Raw genomic sequence first — 15,979 nt, 5'->3', positions numbered from 1 at the left:
TTTTTCGCCCAAAAAAAAAAAACGTAAGGGGTACCACTGTCGTTTTTTTTTCAAGCCGAATTTTTGAGTTTCGATATCTCAGCTCTGGAAGGGGCTAGAGCCTCCATTTTTGCACTCAGGTCTAAGTTTCATTGCCCTCTATCAGAATCCAGAGTTTGGGGAAGATTGGAGAAACTTAATTTTTCGCCCAAAAAAAAAAACTAAAGGGGTACCACTGTCGTTTTTTTTTCGAGCCGAATTTTAGAGTTTCGATATCTCAGCTCTGGAAGGGGCTAGAGCCTCCATTTTTGCACTCAGGTCTAAGTCTCATGGCCCTCTATCAGAATCCAGAGTTTTGGGAAGATTGGAGAAACGTAATTTTTCGCCCAAAAAAAAAAAAACCGTAAGGGGTACCACTGTCTTTTTTTTTTCGGGCAGAATTTTTGAGTTTCGATATCTCAGCTCTGGAAGGGGCTAGAGCCTCCATTTGTGCACTCAGGTCTAAGTCTCATGGCCCTCTATCAGAATCCAGAGTTTTGGAAAGATTGGAGAAACTTAATTTTTCGCCCCAAAAAAAAAAACGTAAGGGGTACCACTGTCGTTTTTTTTTCGGGCCGAATTTTTGAGTTTCCATATCTCAGCTCTGGAAGAGGCTAGAGCCTCCATTTTTGCACTCAGGTCTAAGTCTCATGGCCCTCTATCAGAATCCAGGGTTTTGGGAAGATTGGAGAAACTTAGTTTTTCGCCCCCCCAAAAAAAACGTAAGGGGTACCACGGTCAGTTTTTTTTCTGGGCAGAATTTTTGAGTTTCGATATCTCAGCTCTGGAAGGGGCTAGAGCCTCCATTTTTGCACTCAGGTCTAAGTCTCATGGCCCTCTATCAGAATCCAGAGTTTTGGGAAGATTGGAGAAACTTAATTTTTCGCCCAAAAAAAAAAAACCGTAAGGGGTACCACTGTCGTTTTTTTTTCGGGCCGAATTTTTGAGTTTCGATATCTCAGCTCTGGAAGGGGCTAGAGCCTCCATTTTGGCACTCAGGTCTAAGTCTCATGGCCCTCTATCAGAATCCAGAGTTTGGGGAAGATTGGAGAAACTTAATTTTTCGCCCCCCAAAAATAAACGTAAGGGGTACCACTGTCGTTTTTTTTTTCGGGCCGAATTTTTGAGTTTCCATATCTCAGCTCTGGAAGGGGCTAGAGCCTCCATTTTTGCACGCAGGTCTAAGTCTCATGGCCCTCTATCAGAATCCAGAGTTTTGGGAAGATTGGAGAAACTTAATTTTTCGCCCAAAAAAAAAAACCTAAGGGGTACCACTGTCGTTTTTTTTTTCGGGCCGAATTTTTGAGTTTCAATATCTCAGCTCTGGAAGGGGCTAGAGCCTCCATTTTTGCACTCAGGTCTAAGTCTCATGGCCCTCTATCAGAATCCAGAGTTTTGGGAAGATTGGAGAAACTTAATTTTTCGCCCAAAAAAAAAAACGTAAGGGGTACCACTGTCGTTTTTTTTTTCGAGCCGAATTTTTGAGTTTCGATATCTCAGCTCTGGAAGGGGCTAGAGCCTCCATTTTTGCACTCAGGTCTAAGTCTCATTGCCCTCTATCAGAATCCAGAGTTTGGGGAAGATTGGAGAAACTTAATTTTTCGCCCAAAAAAAAAAAAACTTAAGGGGTACCACTGTCGTTTTTTTTTTCGAGCCGAATTTTAGAGTTTCGATATCTCAGCTCTGGAAGGGGCTAGAGCCTCCATTTTTGCACTCAGGTCTAAGTCTCATGGCCCTCTATCAGAATCCAGAGTTTTGGGAAGATTGGAGAAACGTAATTTTTCGCCCAAAAAAAAAAAACCGTAAGGGGTACCACTGTCTTTTTTTTTTTCGGGCCGAATTTTTGAGTTTCGATATCTCAGCTCTGGAAGGGGCTAGAGCCTCCATTTGTGCACTCAGGTCTAAGTCTCATGGCCCTCTATCAGAATCCAGAGTTTTGGAAAGATTGGAGAAACTTAATTTTTCGCCCCCCAAAAATAAACGTAAGGGGTACCACTGTCGTTTTTTTTTTCGGGCCGAATTTTTGAGTTTCCATATCTCAGCTCTGGAAGGGGCTAGAGCCTCCATTTTTGCACGCAGGTCTAAGTCTCATGGCCCTCTATCAGAATCCAGAGTTTTGGGAAGATTGGAGAAACTTAATTTTTCGCCCAAAAAAAAAAACGTAAGGGGTACCACTGTCGTTTTTTTTTTCGGGCCGAATTTTTGAGTTTCAATATCTCAGCTCTGGAAGGGGCTAGAGCCTCCATTTTTGCACTCAGGTCTAAGTCTCATGGCCCTCTATCAGAATCCAGAGTTTTGGGAAGATTGGAGAAACTTAATTTTTCGCCCAAAAAAAAAAACGTAAGGGGTACCACTGTCGTTTTTTTTTCGAGCCGAATTTTTGAGTTTCGATATCTCAGCTCTGGAAGGGGCTAGAGCCTCCATTTTTGCACTCAGGTCTAAGTCTCATTGCCCTCTATCAGAATCCAGAGTTTGGGGAAGATTGGAGAAACTTAATTTTTCGCCCAAAAAAAAAAAAACTTAAGGGGTACCACTGTCGGTTTTTTTTTCGAGCCGAATTTTAGAGTTTCGATATCTCAGCTCTGGAAGGGGCTAGAGCCTCCATTTTTGCACTCAGGTCTAAGTCTCATGGCCCTCTATCAGAATCCAGAGTTTTGGGAAGATTGGAGAAACGTAATTTTTCGCCCAAAAAAAAAACCGTAAGGGGTACCACTGTCTTTTTTTTTTCGGGCCGAATTTTTGAGTTTCGATATCTCAGCTCTTGAAGGGGCTAGAGCCTCCATTTGTGCACTCAGGTCTAAGTCTCATGGCCCTCTATCAGAATCCAGAGTTTTGGAAAGATTGGAGAAACTTAATTTTTCGCCCAAAAAAAAAAAACGTAAGGGGTACCACTGTCGTTTTTTTTTCGGGCCGAATTTTTGAGTTTCCATATCTCAGCTCTGGAAGGGGCTAGAGCCTCCATTTTTGCACTCAGGTCTAAGTCTCATGGCCCTCTATCAGAATCCAGGGTTTTGGGAAGATTGGAGAAACTTAATTTTTCGCCCCAAAAAAAAAAACGTAAGGGGTACCACGGTCAGTTTTTTTTCTGGGCCGAATTTTTGAGTTTCGATATCTCATCTCTGGAAGGGGCTAGAGCCTCCATTTTTGCACTCAGGTCTAAGTCTCATGACCCTCTATCAGAATCCAGAGTTTTGGGAAGATTGGAGAAACTTAATTTTTCGCCCAAAAAAAAAAACGTAAGGGGTACCACTGTCGTTTTTTTTTCGGGCCGAATTTTTGAGTTTCGATATCTCAGCTCTGGAAGGGGCTAGAGCCTCAGTTTTTGCACTCAGGTCTAAGTCTCATGGCCCTCTATCAGAATCCAGAGTTTTGGGAAGATTGGAGAAACTTAATTTTTCGCCCAAAAAAAAAAAAACGTAAAGGGTAGCACTGTCGTTTTTTTTTCGGGCCGAATTTTTGAGTTTCGATATCTCAGCTCTGGAAGGGGCTAGAGCCTCCATTTTTGCACTCAGGTCTAAGTCTCATGGCCCTCTATCAGAATCCAGAGTTTTGGGAAGATTGGAGAAACTTAATTTTTCACCCAAAAAAAAAACAAAAACGTAAAGGGTAGCACTGTCGTTTTTTTTTCGGGCCGAATTTTTGAGTTTCGATATCTCAGCTCTGGAAGGGGCTAGAGCCTCCATTTTGGCACTCAGGTCTAAGTCTCATGGCCCTCTATCAGAATCCAGAGTTTGGGGAAGATTGGAGAAACTTAATTTTTCGCCCCCCAAAAATAAACGTAAGGGGTACCACTGTCGTTTTTTTTTTCGGGCCGAATTTTTGAGTTTCCATATCTCAGCTCTGGAAGGGGCTAGAGCCTCCATTTTTGCACTCAGGTCTAAGTCTCATGGCCCTCTATCAGAATCCAGAGTTTTGGGAAGATTGGAGAAACTTAATTTTTCGCCCAAAAAAAAAAACGTAAGGGGTACCACTGTCGTTTTTTTTTCGGGCCGAATTTTTGAGTTTCAATATCTCAGCTCTGGAAGGGGCTAGAGCCTCCATTTTTGCACTCAGGTCTAAGTCTCATGGCCCTCTATCAGACTCCAGAGTTTTGGGAAGATTGGAGAAACTTAATTTTTCGCCCAAAAAAAAAAACGTAAGGGGTACCACTGTCGTTTTTTTTTCGAGCCGAATTTTTGAGTTTCGATATCTCAGCTCTGGAAGGGGCTAGAGCCTCCAGTTTTGCACTCAGGTCTAAGTCTCATTGCCCTCTATCAGAATCCAGAGTTTGGGGAAGATTGGAGAAACTTAATTTTTCGCCCAAAAAAAAAAAAAACGTAAGGGGTACCACTGTCGTTTTTTTTTTCGGGCCGAATTTTTGAGTTTCGATATCTCAGCTCTGGAAGGGGCTAGAGCCTCCATTTTTGCACTCAGGTCTAAGTCTCATGGCCCTCTATCAGAATCCAGAGTTTTGGGAAGATTGGAGAAACTTAATTTTTCGCCCAAAAAAAAAAAAAAAACGTAAGGGGTACCACTGTCGTTTTTTTTTCGGGCCGAATTTTTGAGTTTCGATATCTCAGCTCTGGAAGGGGCTAGAGCCTCCATTTTGGCACTCAGGTCTAAGTCTCATGGCCCTCTATCAGAATCCAGAGTTTGGGGAAGATTGGAGAAACTTAATTTTTCGCCCCCCAAAAATAAACGTAAGGGGTACCACTGTCGTTTTTTTTTCGGGCCGAATTTTTGAGTTTCCATATCTCAGCTCTGGAAGGGTCTAGAGCCTCCATTTTTGCACTCAGGTCTAAGTCTCATGGCCCTCTATCAGAATCCAGAGTTTTGGGAAGATTGGAGAAACTTAATTTTTCGCCCAAAAAAAAACAAAGCGTAAGGGGTACCACTGTCGTTTTTTTTTTCGGGCCAAATTTTTGAGTTTCGATATCTCAGCTCTGGAAGGGGCTAGAGCCTCCATTTGTGCACTCAGGTCTAAGTCTCATGGCCCTCTATCAGAATCCAGAGTTTTGGGAAGATTGGAGAAACTTAATTTTTCGCCCCCCAAAAATAAACGTAAGGGGTACCACTGTCGTTTTTTTTTTCGGGCCGAATTTTTGAGTTTCCATATCTCAGCTCTGGAAGGGGCTAGAGCCTCCATTTTTGCACTCAGGTCTAAGTCTCATGGCCCTCTATCAGAATCCAGAGTTTTGGGAAGATTGGAGAAACTTAATTTTTCGCCCAAAAAAAAAACGTAAGGGGTACCACTGTCGTTTTTTTTTCGGGCCGAATTTTTGAGTTTCAATATCTCAGCTCTGGAAGGGGCTAGAGCCTCCATTTTTGCACTCAGGTCTAAGTCTCATGGCCCTCTATCAGAATCCAGAGTTTTGGGAAGATTGGAGAAACTTAATTTTTCGCCCAAAAAAAAAACCGTAAGGGGTACCACTGTCGTTTTTTTTTCGAGCCGAATTTTTGAGTTTCGATATCTCAGCTCTGGAAGGGACTAGAGCCTCCATTTTTGCACTCAGGTCTAAGTCTCATTGCCCTCTATCAGAATCCAGAGTTTGGGGAAGATTGGAGAAACTTAATTTTTCGCCCAAAAAAAAAAAAACGTAAGGGGTACCACTGTCGTTTTTTTTTTCGGGCCGAATTTTTGAGTTTCGATATCTCAGCTCTGGAAGGGGCTAGAGCCTCCATTTTTGCACTCAGGTCTAAGTCTCATGGCCCTCTATCAGAATCCAGAGTTTTGGGAAGATTGGAGAAACTTAATTTTTCGCCCCAAAAAAAAAAAACGTAAGGGGTACCACTGTCGTTTTTTTTTCGGGCCGAATTTTTGAGTTTCGATATCTCAGCTCTGGAAGGGGCTAGAGCCTCCATTTTGGCACTCAGGTCTAAGTCTCATGGCCCTCTATCAGAATCCAGAGTTTGGGGAAGTTTGGAGAAACTTAATTTTTCGCCCCCCAAAAATAAACGTAAGGGGTACCACTGTCGTTTTTTTTTTCGGGCCGAATTTTTGAGTTTCCATATCTCAGCTCTGGAAGGGGCTAGAGCCTCCATTTTTGCACTCAGGTCTAAGTCTCATGGCCCTCTATCAGAATCCAGAGTTTTGGGAAGATTGGAGAAACTTAATTTTTCGCCCAAAAAAAACCAAAATGTAAGGGGTACCACTGTCGTTTTTTTTTTCGGGCCAAATTTTTGAGTTTCGATATCTCAGCTCTGGAAGGGGCTAGAGCCTCAATTTTTGCACTCAGGTCTAAGTCTCATTGCCCTCTATCAGAATCCAGAGTTTGGGGAAGATTGGAGAAACTTAATTTTTCGCCCAAAAAAAAAAAAACGTAAGGGGTACCACTGTCGTTTTTTTTTTCGGGCCGAATTTTTGAGTTTCGATATCTCAGCTCTGGAAGGGGCTAGAGCCTCCATTTTTGCACTCAGGTCTAAGTCTCATGGCCCTCTATCAGAATCCAGAGTTTTGGGAAGATTGGAGAAACTTAATTTTTCGCCCAAAAAAAAACAAAAATGTAAGGGGTACCACTGTCGTTTTTTTTTCGGGCCGAATTTTTGAGTTTCGATATCTCAGCTCTGGAAGGGGCTAGAGCCTCCATTTTGGCACTCAGGTCTAAGTCTCATGGCCCTCTATCAGAATCCAGAGTTTGGGGAAGATTGGAGAAACTTAATTTTTCGCCCCCCAAAAATAAACGTAAGGGGTACCACTGTCGTTTTTTTTTTTCGGGCCGAATTTTTGAGTTTCCATATCTCAGCTCTGGAAGGGGCTAGAGCCTCCATTTTTGCACTCAGGTCTAAGTCTCATGGCCCTCTATCAGAATCCAGAGTTTTGGCAAGATTGGAGAAACTTAATTTTTCGCCCAAAAAAAAACAAAACGTAAGGGGTACCACTGTCGTTTTTTTTTTCGGGCCAAATTTTTGAGTTTCGATATCTCAGCTCTGGAAGGGGCTAGAGCCTCCATTTGTGCACTCAGGTCTAAGTCTCATGGCCCTCTATCAGAATCCAGAGTTTCGGGAAGATTGGAGAAAAAAAAAAAACGTAATATTTCCTATCTAGCTATTGCAGTAAAGCATTCAAATTTTGTCTGTATTTTATATTGCCCATATATAGTTTCTATTCTCGAATGCGTTAGATATTTAAGCTCAATGGCATGGACTGAATCAATCAAATATTGTAAAATGACTATATTACCCAACGTGAAAATGTTTGCCTTTTGTTCCTCTCAGGTTCCGATTGTTGTTCCTGCTTTGGTGGTGATTGTGTCCTGTTACCTAGTTCTCGCTCCCATCATAGACAAGCCTGAGTGGGAGTACCTGTACTGCACGGCGTTCATAGTCAGCGGTCTTCTATTATATGTACCCCTTATTTACTACAAATTCAACTGGACTCGCCACATCATGAGTAAGAAGCTGGAAATTAATTGCACATTTGAATATATAACAGTGCACAAAATGTATGCTTGTCTTGAACATGTCTTGAAATTAACAATAGTTATGTTTTCTGAATAATATTTCACTTTTAAGGCTGTTTTTAGTGGATGTTCACCAGAAACATTGAAATGCTTATTTCTTAAACTTGACCTGTTGATGCTTACAGGGCCACTCACTATGCACCTCCAGCTGCTACTGCAAGTCGTTCCACATGAAAAGATTGAGTGAAAGATGTCAAACTTGAGGAAAGACAGACATAACAGCCTGCAATGGACAACAGATTGATCCGTGGAAATGTGGATAAAGGATCCTTAAAGGGAACACAGCTGTTTTTTTTCCAATATGAGACCAGACCATCTATTGTTTAATGGACTGCAGGCCTTTCCCAGGGCACATGGATTTGTTTTTACTTCAAAGAATAACGTATCTTTTCCATGAATGTCTGTAAATTATGACAACTTCCAGTTTATCTAACTTATTTTATAATTAAAATGCAAGTTTGTTGTACAGGATAACAATGATATTTTCCACCTTTACTGAACTCAAATGTATTAATTGTGTTAATATATTGACTCAGACTCATTTAATCACATTAGAAGAATTGTAGTAATGTAAGTCTTTAAGTAGCCAATATTATAATTGTAGTTACTAGGAAAAAAATGCAACAATGGGATTCTAGTGAAAATCGCATTCGTTTCCTCCACAGGTAAATTGATTTTTAACTATAACTTTTAAAAACAGACCTACTGTAAGCTATGAAGATGTTTGTTTGTTTTGGCCTATTTTAATATGCACATATATTTTAACTGTTCATGGTTTGTTTTCAATTCAGTGTCTATTAAAGTTTTACATTACTCTGCAATCATTTTTACCTGCCAGACATGTTAATTGGTATACTGGTAGTCTGGTAACTAATGCTGTGCAACCCAAATTTGGTCAAATATGGACAAACCCAAATGTTGGGTTAAAAATGTATTAATTTATGTATGAATTTTAATTACATTTGGGCTTGTCCATATTTGACCCAAATTTGGTTTAAAACAACCCAGAGTGTTATTTTTTTTTTCAGCGCTTATCAGGATTGGCCTAGACCTAGGCTATTACACAGTTGTTTGTGGCCATTACACATGGATTTTATAGGTATTGTTGGACTTGGTAGCAATCATAAATCGATTATACCTGTGCCTGAAGTATAATAGAAATGTCCTGATTTGAATGTGGCAAGGAAAAGCAAGATTTCTTCCCTTGCTGTAGATGGCGCTCAATCACAGATTAAATAGATTATTATTTTTTCTGCGCTGTCCTGTCCTTTACGCCATTGTTGACCGATGTCGAAAGTTTCCGGATAAGTACGTTATAGCTGTGATCATGTAAGCAGTGAGCAAGATGAACACGGTGCTGAAACACTGGAGAGAGGCGGCGACGGTGATCCTGGCGGCCGGGCTGAGACGCACTCCGACTGCGGACTCTCTTAAAGCAGGTCTGGGAAAAGTCACTGATATTGCACACAAATCTGCCTTCGACTATCAAGTGCTGCTGCTGAAACGGAGCGGTCGCAGCGGGTATATGCCCAATGCCTACGTGTTTCCCGGGGGGCTGGTGGAATCGTCTGACTTCTCCAGCGAGTGGCAGGAGATCTTTAAAGCCTTTACCGAAGCGCCCAACTACGGCATCGGAGTTGTGAAGCAGCCGCCGGCGAGCAGGCCACCCATTTTCGCCACTGACAGATCTCAGCTGGGATCTCCGATACCGGGAGATGTGGCTTTCAGGATCTGTGCGGTGAGAGAGACGTTTGAGGAGTCAGGTGTGCTCCTGGCGGTTCCCAAACTCGAGGAAAGCGGGATTCGCGTGCACACGGATGATAACAGTGACAGCCAGCCAACACTGACCAGATTGAGCGGACTGTGGAGTAAAGACGTGCTGTCTAAGTGGAGATCTCAGGTTATTGATAACCCGGCGAATTTTATCAAGATGTGTCGGGAGTTGCAGTGTCTGCCCAACATCTGGGCTTTGCATGAATGGGGGAACTGGTTGACACCCTTAGGCAAACAGAGGCGGTACGACACTGCATTTTACATCTGCTGCCTAGACGAGATTCCATACACGCTTCACGACGAGAAGGAAATCGTTCATTTTAAGGTTCGTTTTGAATGGTATAGATACCTTGATATATTTTTAAGTTGTATTTGGCAGACACTCAATGACTGAGCGTGTATTTCATCAGTTCATGTATTCGTGACCAATTAGTTGAAAAGACTTTGCTCGTCGTCAATGTCAATGTATTTTCTGCAACGTCCACCCATGTCCTGATTAATATTAAGTTAAGCGTTCATCGCCAGCAATGCTTCGCCCACTTTACGCCGTTTAGCAAGTGTCCAAACGTCACGGAACATAATTAATATTCATAAACCAGGCCATATAGAGCATCACAGTCCCGCACAGCCCGAGAGAGCGTTGGTGCCGGAAGTTAAAATTTCCCATTCATTTCTCCCATTGACATGTTGTAAAATCCATATCTAAAGAGTATTAGAGCATGTCTGAGGATAACCAGCTACGGCTGAACTCATAAGCATACACCATATCATTTCGAGTGAAATAACGAAAAGTCAAGAGAAAAGTCAAGGGTACAAGCCTGTGTACATATTTTCATTTCCAAGCAAAGGAACTACTCCTCCCATAAGCCAACGCGCCTCAGTAAAGTTGACTGAAGCCACCATAAAAGAGCCTTTTGAATGACTTCCAAATCTGACAACGGCCACGTGAACTTTTTCCTCCAGTGAATTTTATATAGTGAATGTGCAGGGAAACTGCGGCAACAGCACATCAATGGTGCGGGGGCGTCTCAGAGGTGAACTTAGGTGAAACAATGAACTTAGCCCTACGTCATTACACGATCTTCAGTCTGTCACATACCTTTGCAGGGTTTCAGACACGTGACACGACTTCCACCAATCAGATGCATCACTGTAGGATTGTTCAGGATTGTGGGTAATGAAGTACTTATCCAATACATGGTGAACAAAAGGCATTTATCTTAAAACAAGGTTAGTGCCCCATGAACTTTTGGCATTTATATGAGCATATACAATCGCTTAATACAGCCATATGGCTTGTATCTCAAATGTCAATGGAGAAATTATATTGAATTTTTACTTCCGGCACCGGCTGTGGGCAGGACTTTGATGCTCTATTAGGTCGTTTGGTCTCACCCTGATGAGAACAACCGATTCTTGTATGTTGGGAAATAACACAACTGCCTTGTCTCTCAGTGGGCCACTCCCTTAGAAGTGCTGCACAGCTACAAATCAAAGGAAATCTGGATAGCTCCACCTCAGTACTACGACCTTGGACGAATGTCCCATTTCCCAGCTCTCGGAGATCTCCATCGCTTTGCCTGGCAGAGGTCTTTAGAGGGATGTGAGCAGTGGCTGCCTATTCTCCTGGTGTCACCTGACTGCCATGCAGGTCTTTTACCAGGTAATTGTCACATAATAAATTATTTCAGCTGTCTGCTTAATGTTGCTTCTTGATAAGATAAGAGTGCACAAAACTGACCCCCCCCCTCCCCCTCCCCTCTGATACCTAGGGGACGATCTGTACCCAGAGAAAGTGGACACTTCTGGAAAGAGTGGTGTGGTTAAAATTGAAAAAAGCCTCGGAGAGCTCCAGAGGGACCGTGTAAACATGCACCGCATTGTCAGTCGGGATCCATATTCAAGATCTATCCAGATGAACATCAGGCCCAAGTATAACCACCTCCCTCCTCTCTGTGGTGAAGATGTGGGTGGCGCCTTCAAAAACAGTAAACTCTGACACTTACCTGTCACTACCATAGTGGCAGGAGTGATGGATAAAGCCTAGACAGTTTTTTTAATTAGCCAATTTCTACACACTAATGTGTCCCTTGACCTATGCAATGTAGTTTGATATATGGTCTATTTAACTTAAATCGTAAAGAAAATACACAATCCTCGTTGAGTGACGACTGTTAAAGGGGTCATGAACTGGCTTTTTAAATTTCATTATATCGTTGTCTGAGGACAATTTAAGACGTTCGCTTGGTTTTTGCATTCAAAAACATCAAAATGAATAAGTAATAGGCTATTTTGTACCCAAGTTGTGAGCCTTCCTGAAAAACGGTCGGTTTTTATGGGCGTGTCGCACTGAAAACTTGGAAATAAACGCCCACTGCTGTGAGTGGATAACAGTTTTGCATATTATAATGAGTTTAACTCACCCGGTCGGTGCAAGTGGGGGAAAACGTCCAATGTTGTCAAATGGCAATTCGCCCATACATGTTCGACCAAGAGTCCGTGTGTTGCACAATTCCTGTCAGATCCAATATAGACGGCACAACACGTTCTTTACTCATAAAGGACAACTCCGGCGCAAAATGAACCTTTGGTCTAATTACACATTGTTACCTATTCAACCGTTATCTGAGATTTGTTTTCATGATTGCTGAATGTAAATAGTTTTATCTCTAAAAACAGTTTAGCCTATAACGCTAGTATATAGGGCACAGAGTATTGACAAATAAAAATCGCTTGTTATTACCCCTAACAAGGCTCAAAATAGCCCCACGAAATAACACGACAGCATAATAAGGGTGCCTACATTCAAACTGAAGCACTGAGAACTTTGTCAGTGTCCACACACTTTAATAAGAAGAAGATATTTTATACACACAGTCAACTTCGCGAATACAGGAAGAAGCCATCTTTGAAAAATAGTCTCTACCAGTCGATCTACGAACGCTAATTGGTCTGCACATCCAGTCTTTTTACAAAACAATCCTCAGTGAAATGAAGCGAACAGATGACGATTTTTACCCTCATCAGCTGGAACGTCATTAAAAATAAAGTTTATCCATGCAGTCCTATTGGAATCCAGAGGAAGCTTATGCAGCGACTGTCTTCCACAACCAGGCGCTGCACAATATTCTGTATTGCTCGGTAGCTCGATCCGGTTTGTCATCACGAGGTAGGCATGTATGTTAGGCTACTTAGCTATGCGTGTAATGCGCGAATCGGTGGGCGGGGCTAAACCGGCCGTGTTGAAGTAGGCGTTGATCTTCTTCTGCGGGGGTGGGGTTTTAACCCCTCGACGTCATAGTTCCCCACTTTTAAAAACGAGTCATTTTCAGAGCCTGGTGTCAATTAAGCTTTTATTGGACTAACGAGGACGGATATTCTTATAATATAATGACCTCTTAGATGTCAAAAGCTCAAGGAAAAATTTATTTCTCAGTTCATCACCCCTTTAATATATAAATTGATATATAAAAACACAGTATCGGGCATATGATGCAAACAAATTCTGAAAGTTCAATAGCTGTATTCAAGTTTGAATTGTCACATTTGTTCTTTATTGCAGATGAGATGGTAAAGTGGAACTGTTACTGAAGCATTGTACAGCGCTGTTAGCTTTTCCATGCGTTGAGTTTGCAGAGTACAGGATTCTAAAAACAACTTGGGGAAAAAAGTAGTGTACAAATAGTATAATTTGTCTGATTAGTCTATAGCTAGCATAAAAATAACCAATTACAATGAATTGGACTAGCAACTATTGCATATTTATAATATTGGCTAAAAGGATCACCCTAAATTGAAATGTTTAAGTACAATGAAAATGAATCAAGATATCAAACCATTTGACAAAAAAAAAAAAAACTAAACAAAAGCATGTGCATTTCTATCATTTTTAAATTGAGAAAAAAACAAATAAATTCAGACAGTGCGTGCATCTTTTCAAACAGTTTAATCATACATGGACTAAAGATAAACTACCAGATGACTGTTTTGTAGGTGTCCACTTTTCTAGATTTCTGTAGAGACAGTAGCATAAAATCCAGAACCAACTTAATACAAACACACTTGTTTCAGACATCTAATAAATTCTGCACTCTCTACACTTCCAATGAAAACCACACAACTTGAATGACCAAAAAAAAAATAAATAAAAAAAAATCTCCCGTTAAAGGCTGTTTTGTGGATTTTTTTTTTTTTTTTTTTTTTTTTGTGGTTTGGTTATTTTGTACAGGTTGATGTTTGGTCATGGTGTTACAGTCTACATGCTTCTACTTACTGGGACTTACATTGTGAAACAACTTATGAAGTAGAAAAGGCAAAATCTGTACAAATCTTAAATGTTAAATACAATCACTCTGTACCAGTAATGACAAACATCCCACAGGAAATTTTCTCAGAATACATATAAACTCACAAAACAGCAGCTTAAAATCTAAATAGAAAACAACCACCTCAACCCCCAATTAGATAAATCTGTCAGAATACATCTTATTAATAATAATAATAATAAAAAATAGCTCTTCATCCATGTAGACATGTTGGACATTAGAGAGTTTCCCCCCCAAACTACAGGTTTAGGGGCAAAGCTGAAGTTGAGCACTACCAATCAGTCCAGAACTTCACAACTTGTACAGATGCCAGAACGGGGGAAAAAATGCCTGCAAGCCGAGTGTAAAACAGACCAACTGTATGGTTATAACAAATTGTCATTAACTGAACAACATTTTAAAGAGCTTATGTCCTTGCTGTTGTAGGCACAATCATTTATATCTCAGGGCTCATTTGAAAATCACTTCAGTTTTTGTAACAAGAATGCATTTAAAACTCACTTTAACCCACTACCTAAACACACATTGTATTGTTTTTTTAAAACTCTTAAACCATCAAAACGAGTACGTGTCATTGTAGCAGGAGCCATAAACATGATGTGAAACATACTGCAAATGTAACCAACAGCAACATGCAAAACTTTTGGCACCACTTTATTCATCTTGACTTTTTGAAACAGAACTAGATCACATTTTGCTGAGGATTTCAGTGCACTTACAAAAAAACATGCATGCTTAATATTTACCTGTGACAAGAAATTCAACTCTGCTCATTCTATGCATTATTTCAGCTAATCCTGATTTTCACACAATAAGGAAATGAAAAACATGTGCCTATGTTGGCTCGACACACAAAGAAAAAAGGCAATTCAAGTGTCTATTGTAATGTCACTCTGTTAATAAAAACTCCCAAAATTACATCATGCCAACTAACCTAACACAAAATTACAAAGTTTATCCTCAAGTTCAGCAAAATGTGACGAAAACATCCTCTAAAAGTTTTAGAACTAACAAGTGAGAGAAAGGGAAACACACCCACACTTGAACACACAAAATAAGTGATTCTATAAACTGAATGGCTGCTTTAAGAAAAACAAAAACAACAAACAATTAGAAGCGCTAGGAAGACTGCTTAAAACAATAAAAACCAATAAAGAAAAAATAAATCTGAGAAATTAAACATTGAAAATTAAAAGCTTCTGCAAAAATCTAGTGGTTATGTTTGTACGTTCTAGAAAAATAGACTCTTTGCTCAGAACAATTTTCATGAAACTTTACACTTTTAGCAGTCTTTCTAACGCTCCCTATTGGCAGCACAAATGACAGAAATGAACATCACACAAAGAAACAAACAAAATAAGTAATCAATAAGCGTCAAAAGTTAACAAAAAAGGTCAAGTGTGAAATTTCAAGCGTCAGAGAAGCGAAGAGGACAACGGACTGGACGATGAACTTTTGACGTCACATCGACATGCTAGGCAAACGATGACAAACGGGCACGAAGATATCTAGAACAAAAACAAAAAAAAACGAATAACAAACCTAGGTTAAAGCACAACGGAAAAAGGAGAGGGGATGAAAGAAACTTATGAATGATTATTTTTACATGGGGTTGGGCTTTCAAAGATGCACATGGTCTAAACACAAAACACTGAATGCAACACAGGAAACAATGAAGAAAAGTGGGAAGAAAGAGGGAGAAGTAAGCACCATGCCAATAGTGAACAAAGGGAATAACATTAAACGACAACATCGAGAAAACACAACCTGCCTACTACAGCTGCGACACTGTCCTCGACAGCAACAGTTGAACTCAAATGAAAAAAAAAATAAAAATGTTTAACTTCAACCACATTTTGATTTTAGACCGAGAGAGAGAGAGAAACAAAAAGAAAAATTGTGCTTCAATGTTTCAGCTCTTTCAGTGAAAGTCTTTTTATTTTGTGCTTCAACTTTGAATTGTGTGGGACTGTGGAATAATGCATATTTGGAGCTGCTCATATTGGTTCTTATTCACAAAACACCTGCCATGGGTAACAAATGGATACAGTTTAGCTACATTGAACTCCGTGAAGGACAACAACATGATGGGACACAGAGCATCATTATTAAACGTGTACAGAAATTTAAGACTTGATGTTTTTGGCACATAAGTGGACTCTACTCTGCACTTGTGAGTTGTTTTAAGGTGCACAAATCTGCAGACCTTTACACAAACGCCAGTCAATCTGCTCTGGATGAAAAGCAACAAAACTATGAAAAGATTCTGTCTAACAAACAAAAATCCCTGCCTAGAACAAGTTCACAAGAATCTTTGGATTGTTCAAAATGGTGATTCGTGGTGCAACTCGGACATTACCGAGGCCTTCGCATTTTTCTTCCACTAAATGGTTTTTGTAATGTATGCGTTTATTTGAAAAGAGG

General features: G+C 40.5%; 3 protein-coding genes across 12 annotated transcripts in view; 2 read left to right on the top strand and 1 right to left on the bottom strand.

Moving 5' to 3' along the window:
* LOC120468930 (b(0,+)-type amino acid transporter 1) overlaps positions 1 to 8,276 on the top strand; it is a 61,585-nt gene extending 53,309 nt beyond the window's left edge. Inside the window, exons 12-13 of the mRNA XM_089129476.1 lie at positions 7,213 to 7,387; positions 7,583 to 8,276. Coding sequence (XP_088985602.1) covers positions 7,213 to 7,387; positions 7,583 to 7,644 — 237 coding nt within the window. The 3' untranslated portion in view covers positions 7,645 to 8,276. The remainder of the gene's footprint in view (positions 1 to 7,212; positions 7,388 to 7,582) is intronic.
* Positions 8,277 to 8,719: 443 nt separating this feature from the next.
* nudt19 (nudix (nucleoside diphosphate linked moiety X)-type motif 19) lies at positions 8,720 to 15,064 on the top strand. Its single transcript, XM_039692668.2, has 3 exons — positions 8,720 to 9,555; positions 10,686 to 10,893; positions 11,003 to 15,064. The coding sequence occupies exons 1-3, from the start codon at positions 8,803 to 8,805 to the stop codon at positions 11,227 to 11,229; spliced, it is 1,188 nt and encodes a 395-aa protein (XP_039548602.2). The 5' UTR covers positions 8,720 to 8,802; the 3' UTR covers positions 11,230 to 15,064.
* celf1 (cugbp, Elav-like family member 1) overlaps positions 14,194 to 15,979 on the bottom strand; it is a 26,495-nt gene continuing 24,709 nt past the window's right edge. For all 10 annotated transcript variants that reach the window (XM_089129470.1, XM_089129471.1, XM_089129466.1 and 7 more), the window contains one exon: positions 14,194 to 15,063. The gene's annotated coding sequence lies outside the window, so the exon portion shown is untranslated. The remainder of the gene's footprint in view (positions 15,064 to 15,979) is intronic.

This window comes from Pimephales promelas, chromosome 1, assembly GCF_988280905.1.
Source record: "Pimephales promelas chromosome 1, fPimPro1.hap1.1, whole genome shotgun sequence".
In the NCBI taxonomy this organism is placed as follows: Eukaryota; Metazoa; Chordata; class Actinopteri; order Cypriniformes; family Leuciscidae; genus Pimephales; species Pimephales promelas.
Note: the sequence above shows the minus strand (reverse complement) of the source record. Positions and strands in the feature narration are given on the sequence as shown.

Excerpts from the sequence above, each read along its gene's own strand:
- nudt19 (XM_039692668.2), top strand. The coding sequence starts at position 8,803 with ATGAACACGGTGCTGAAACACTGGAGAGAGGCGGCGACGGTGATCCTG. Across the intron at positions 9,556-10,685 it reads AGGAAATCGTTCATTTTAAG|TGGGCCACTCCCTTAGAAGT; the intron begins GTTCGTTTTGAA and ends CTTGTCTCTCAG. Across the intron at positions 10,894-11,002 it reads CCATGCAGGTCTTTTACCAG|GGGACGATCTGTACCCAGAG; the intron begins GTAATTGTCACA and ends TCTGATACCTAG.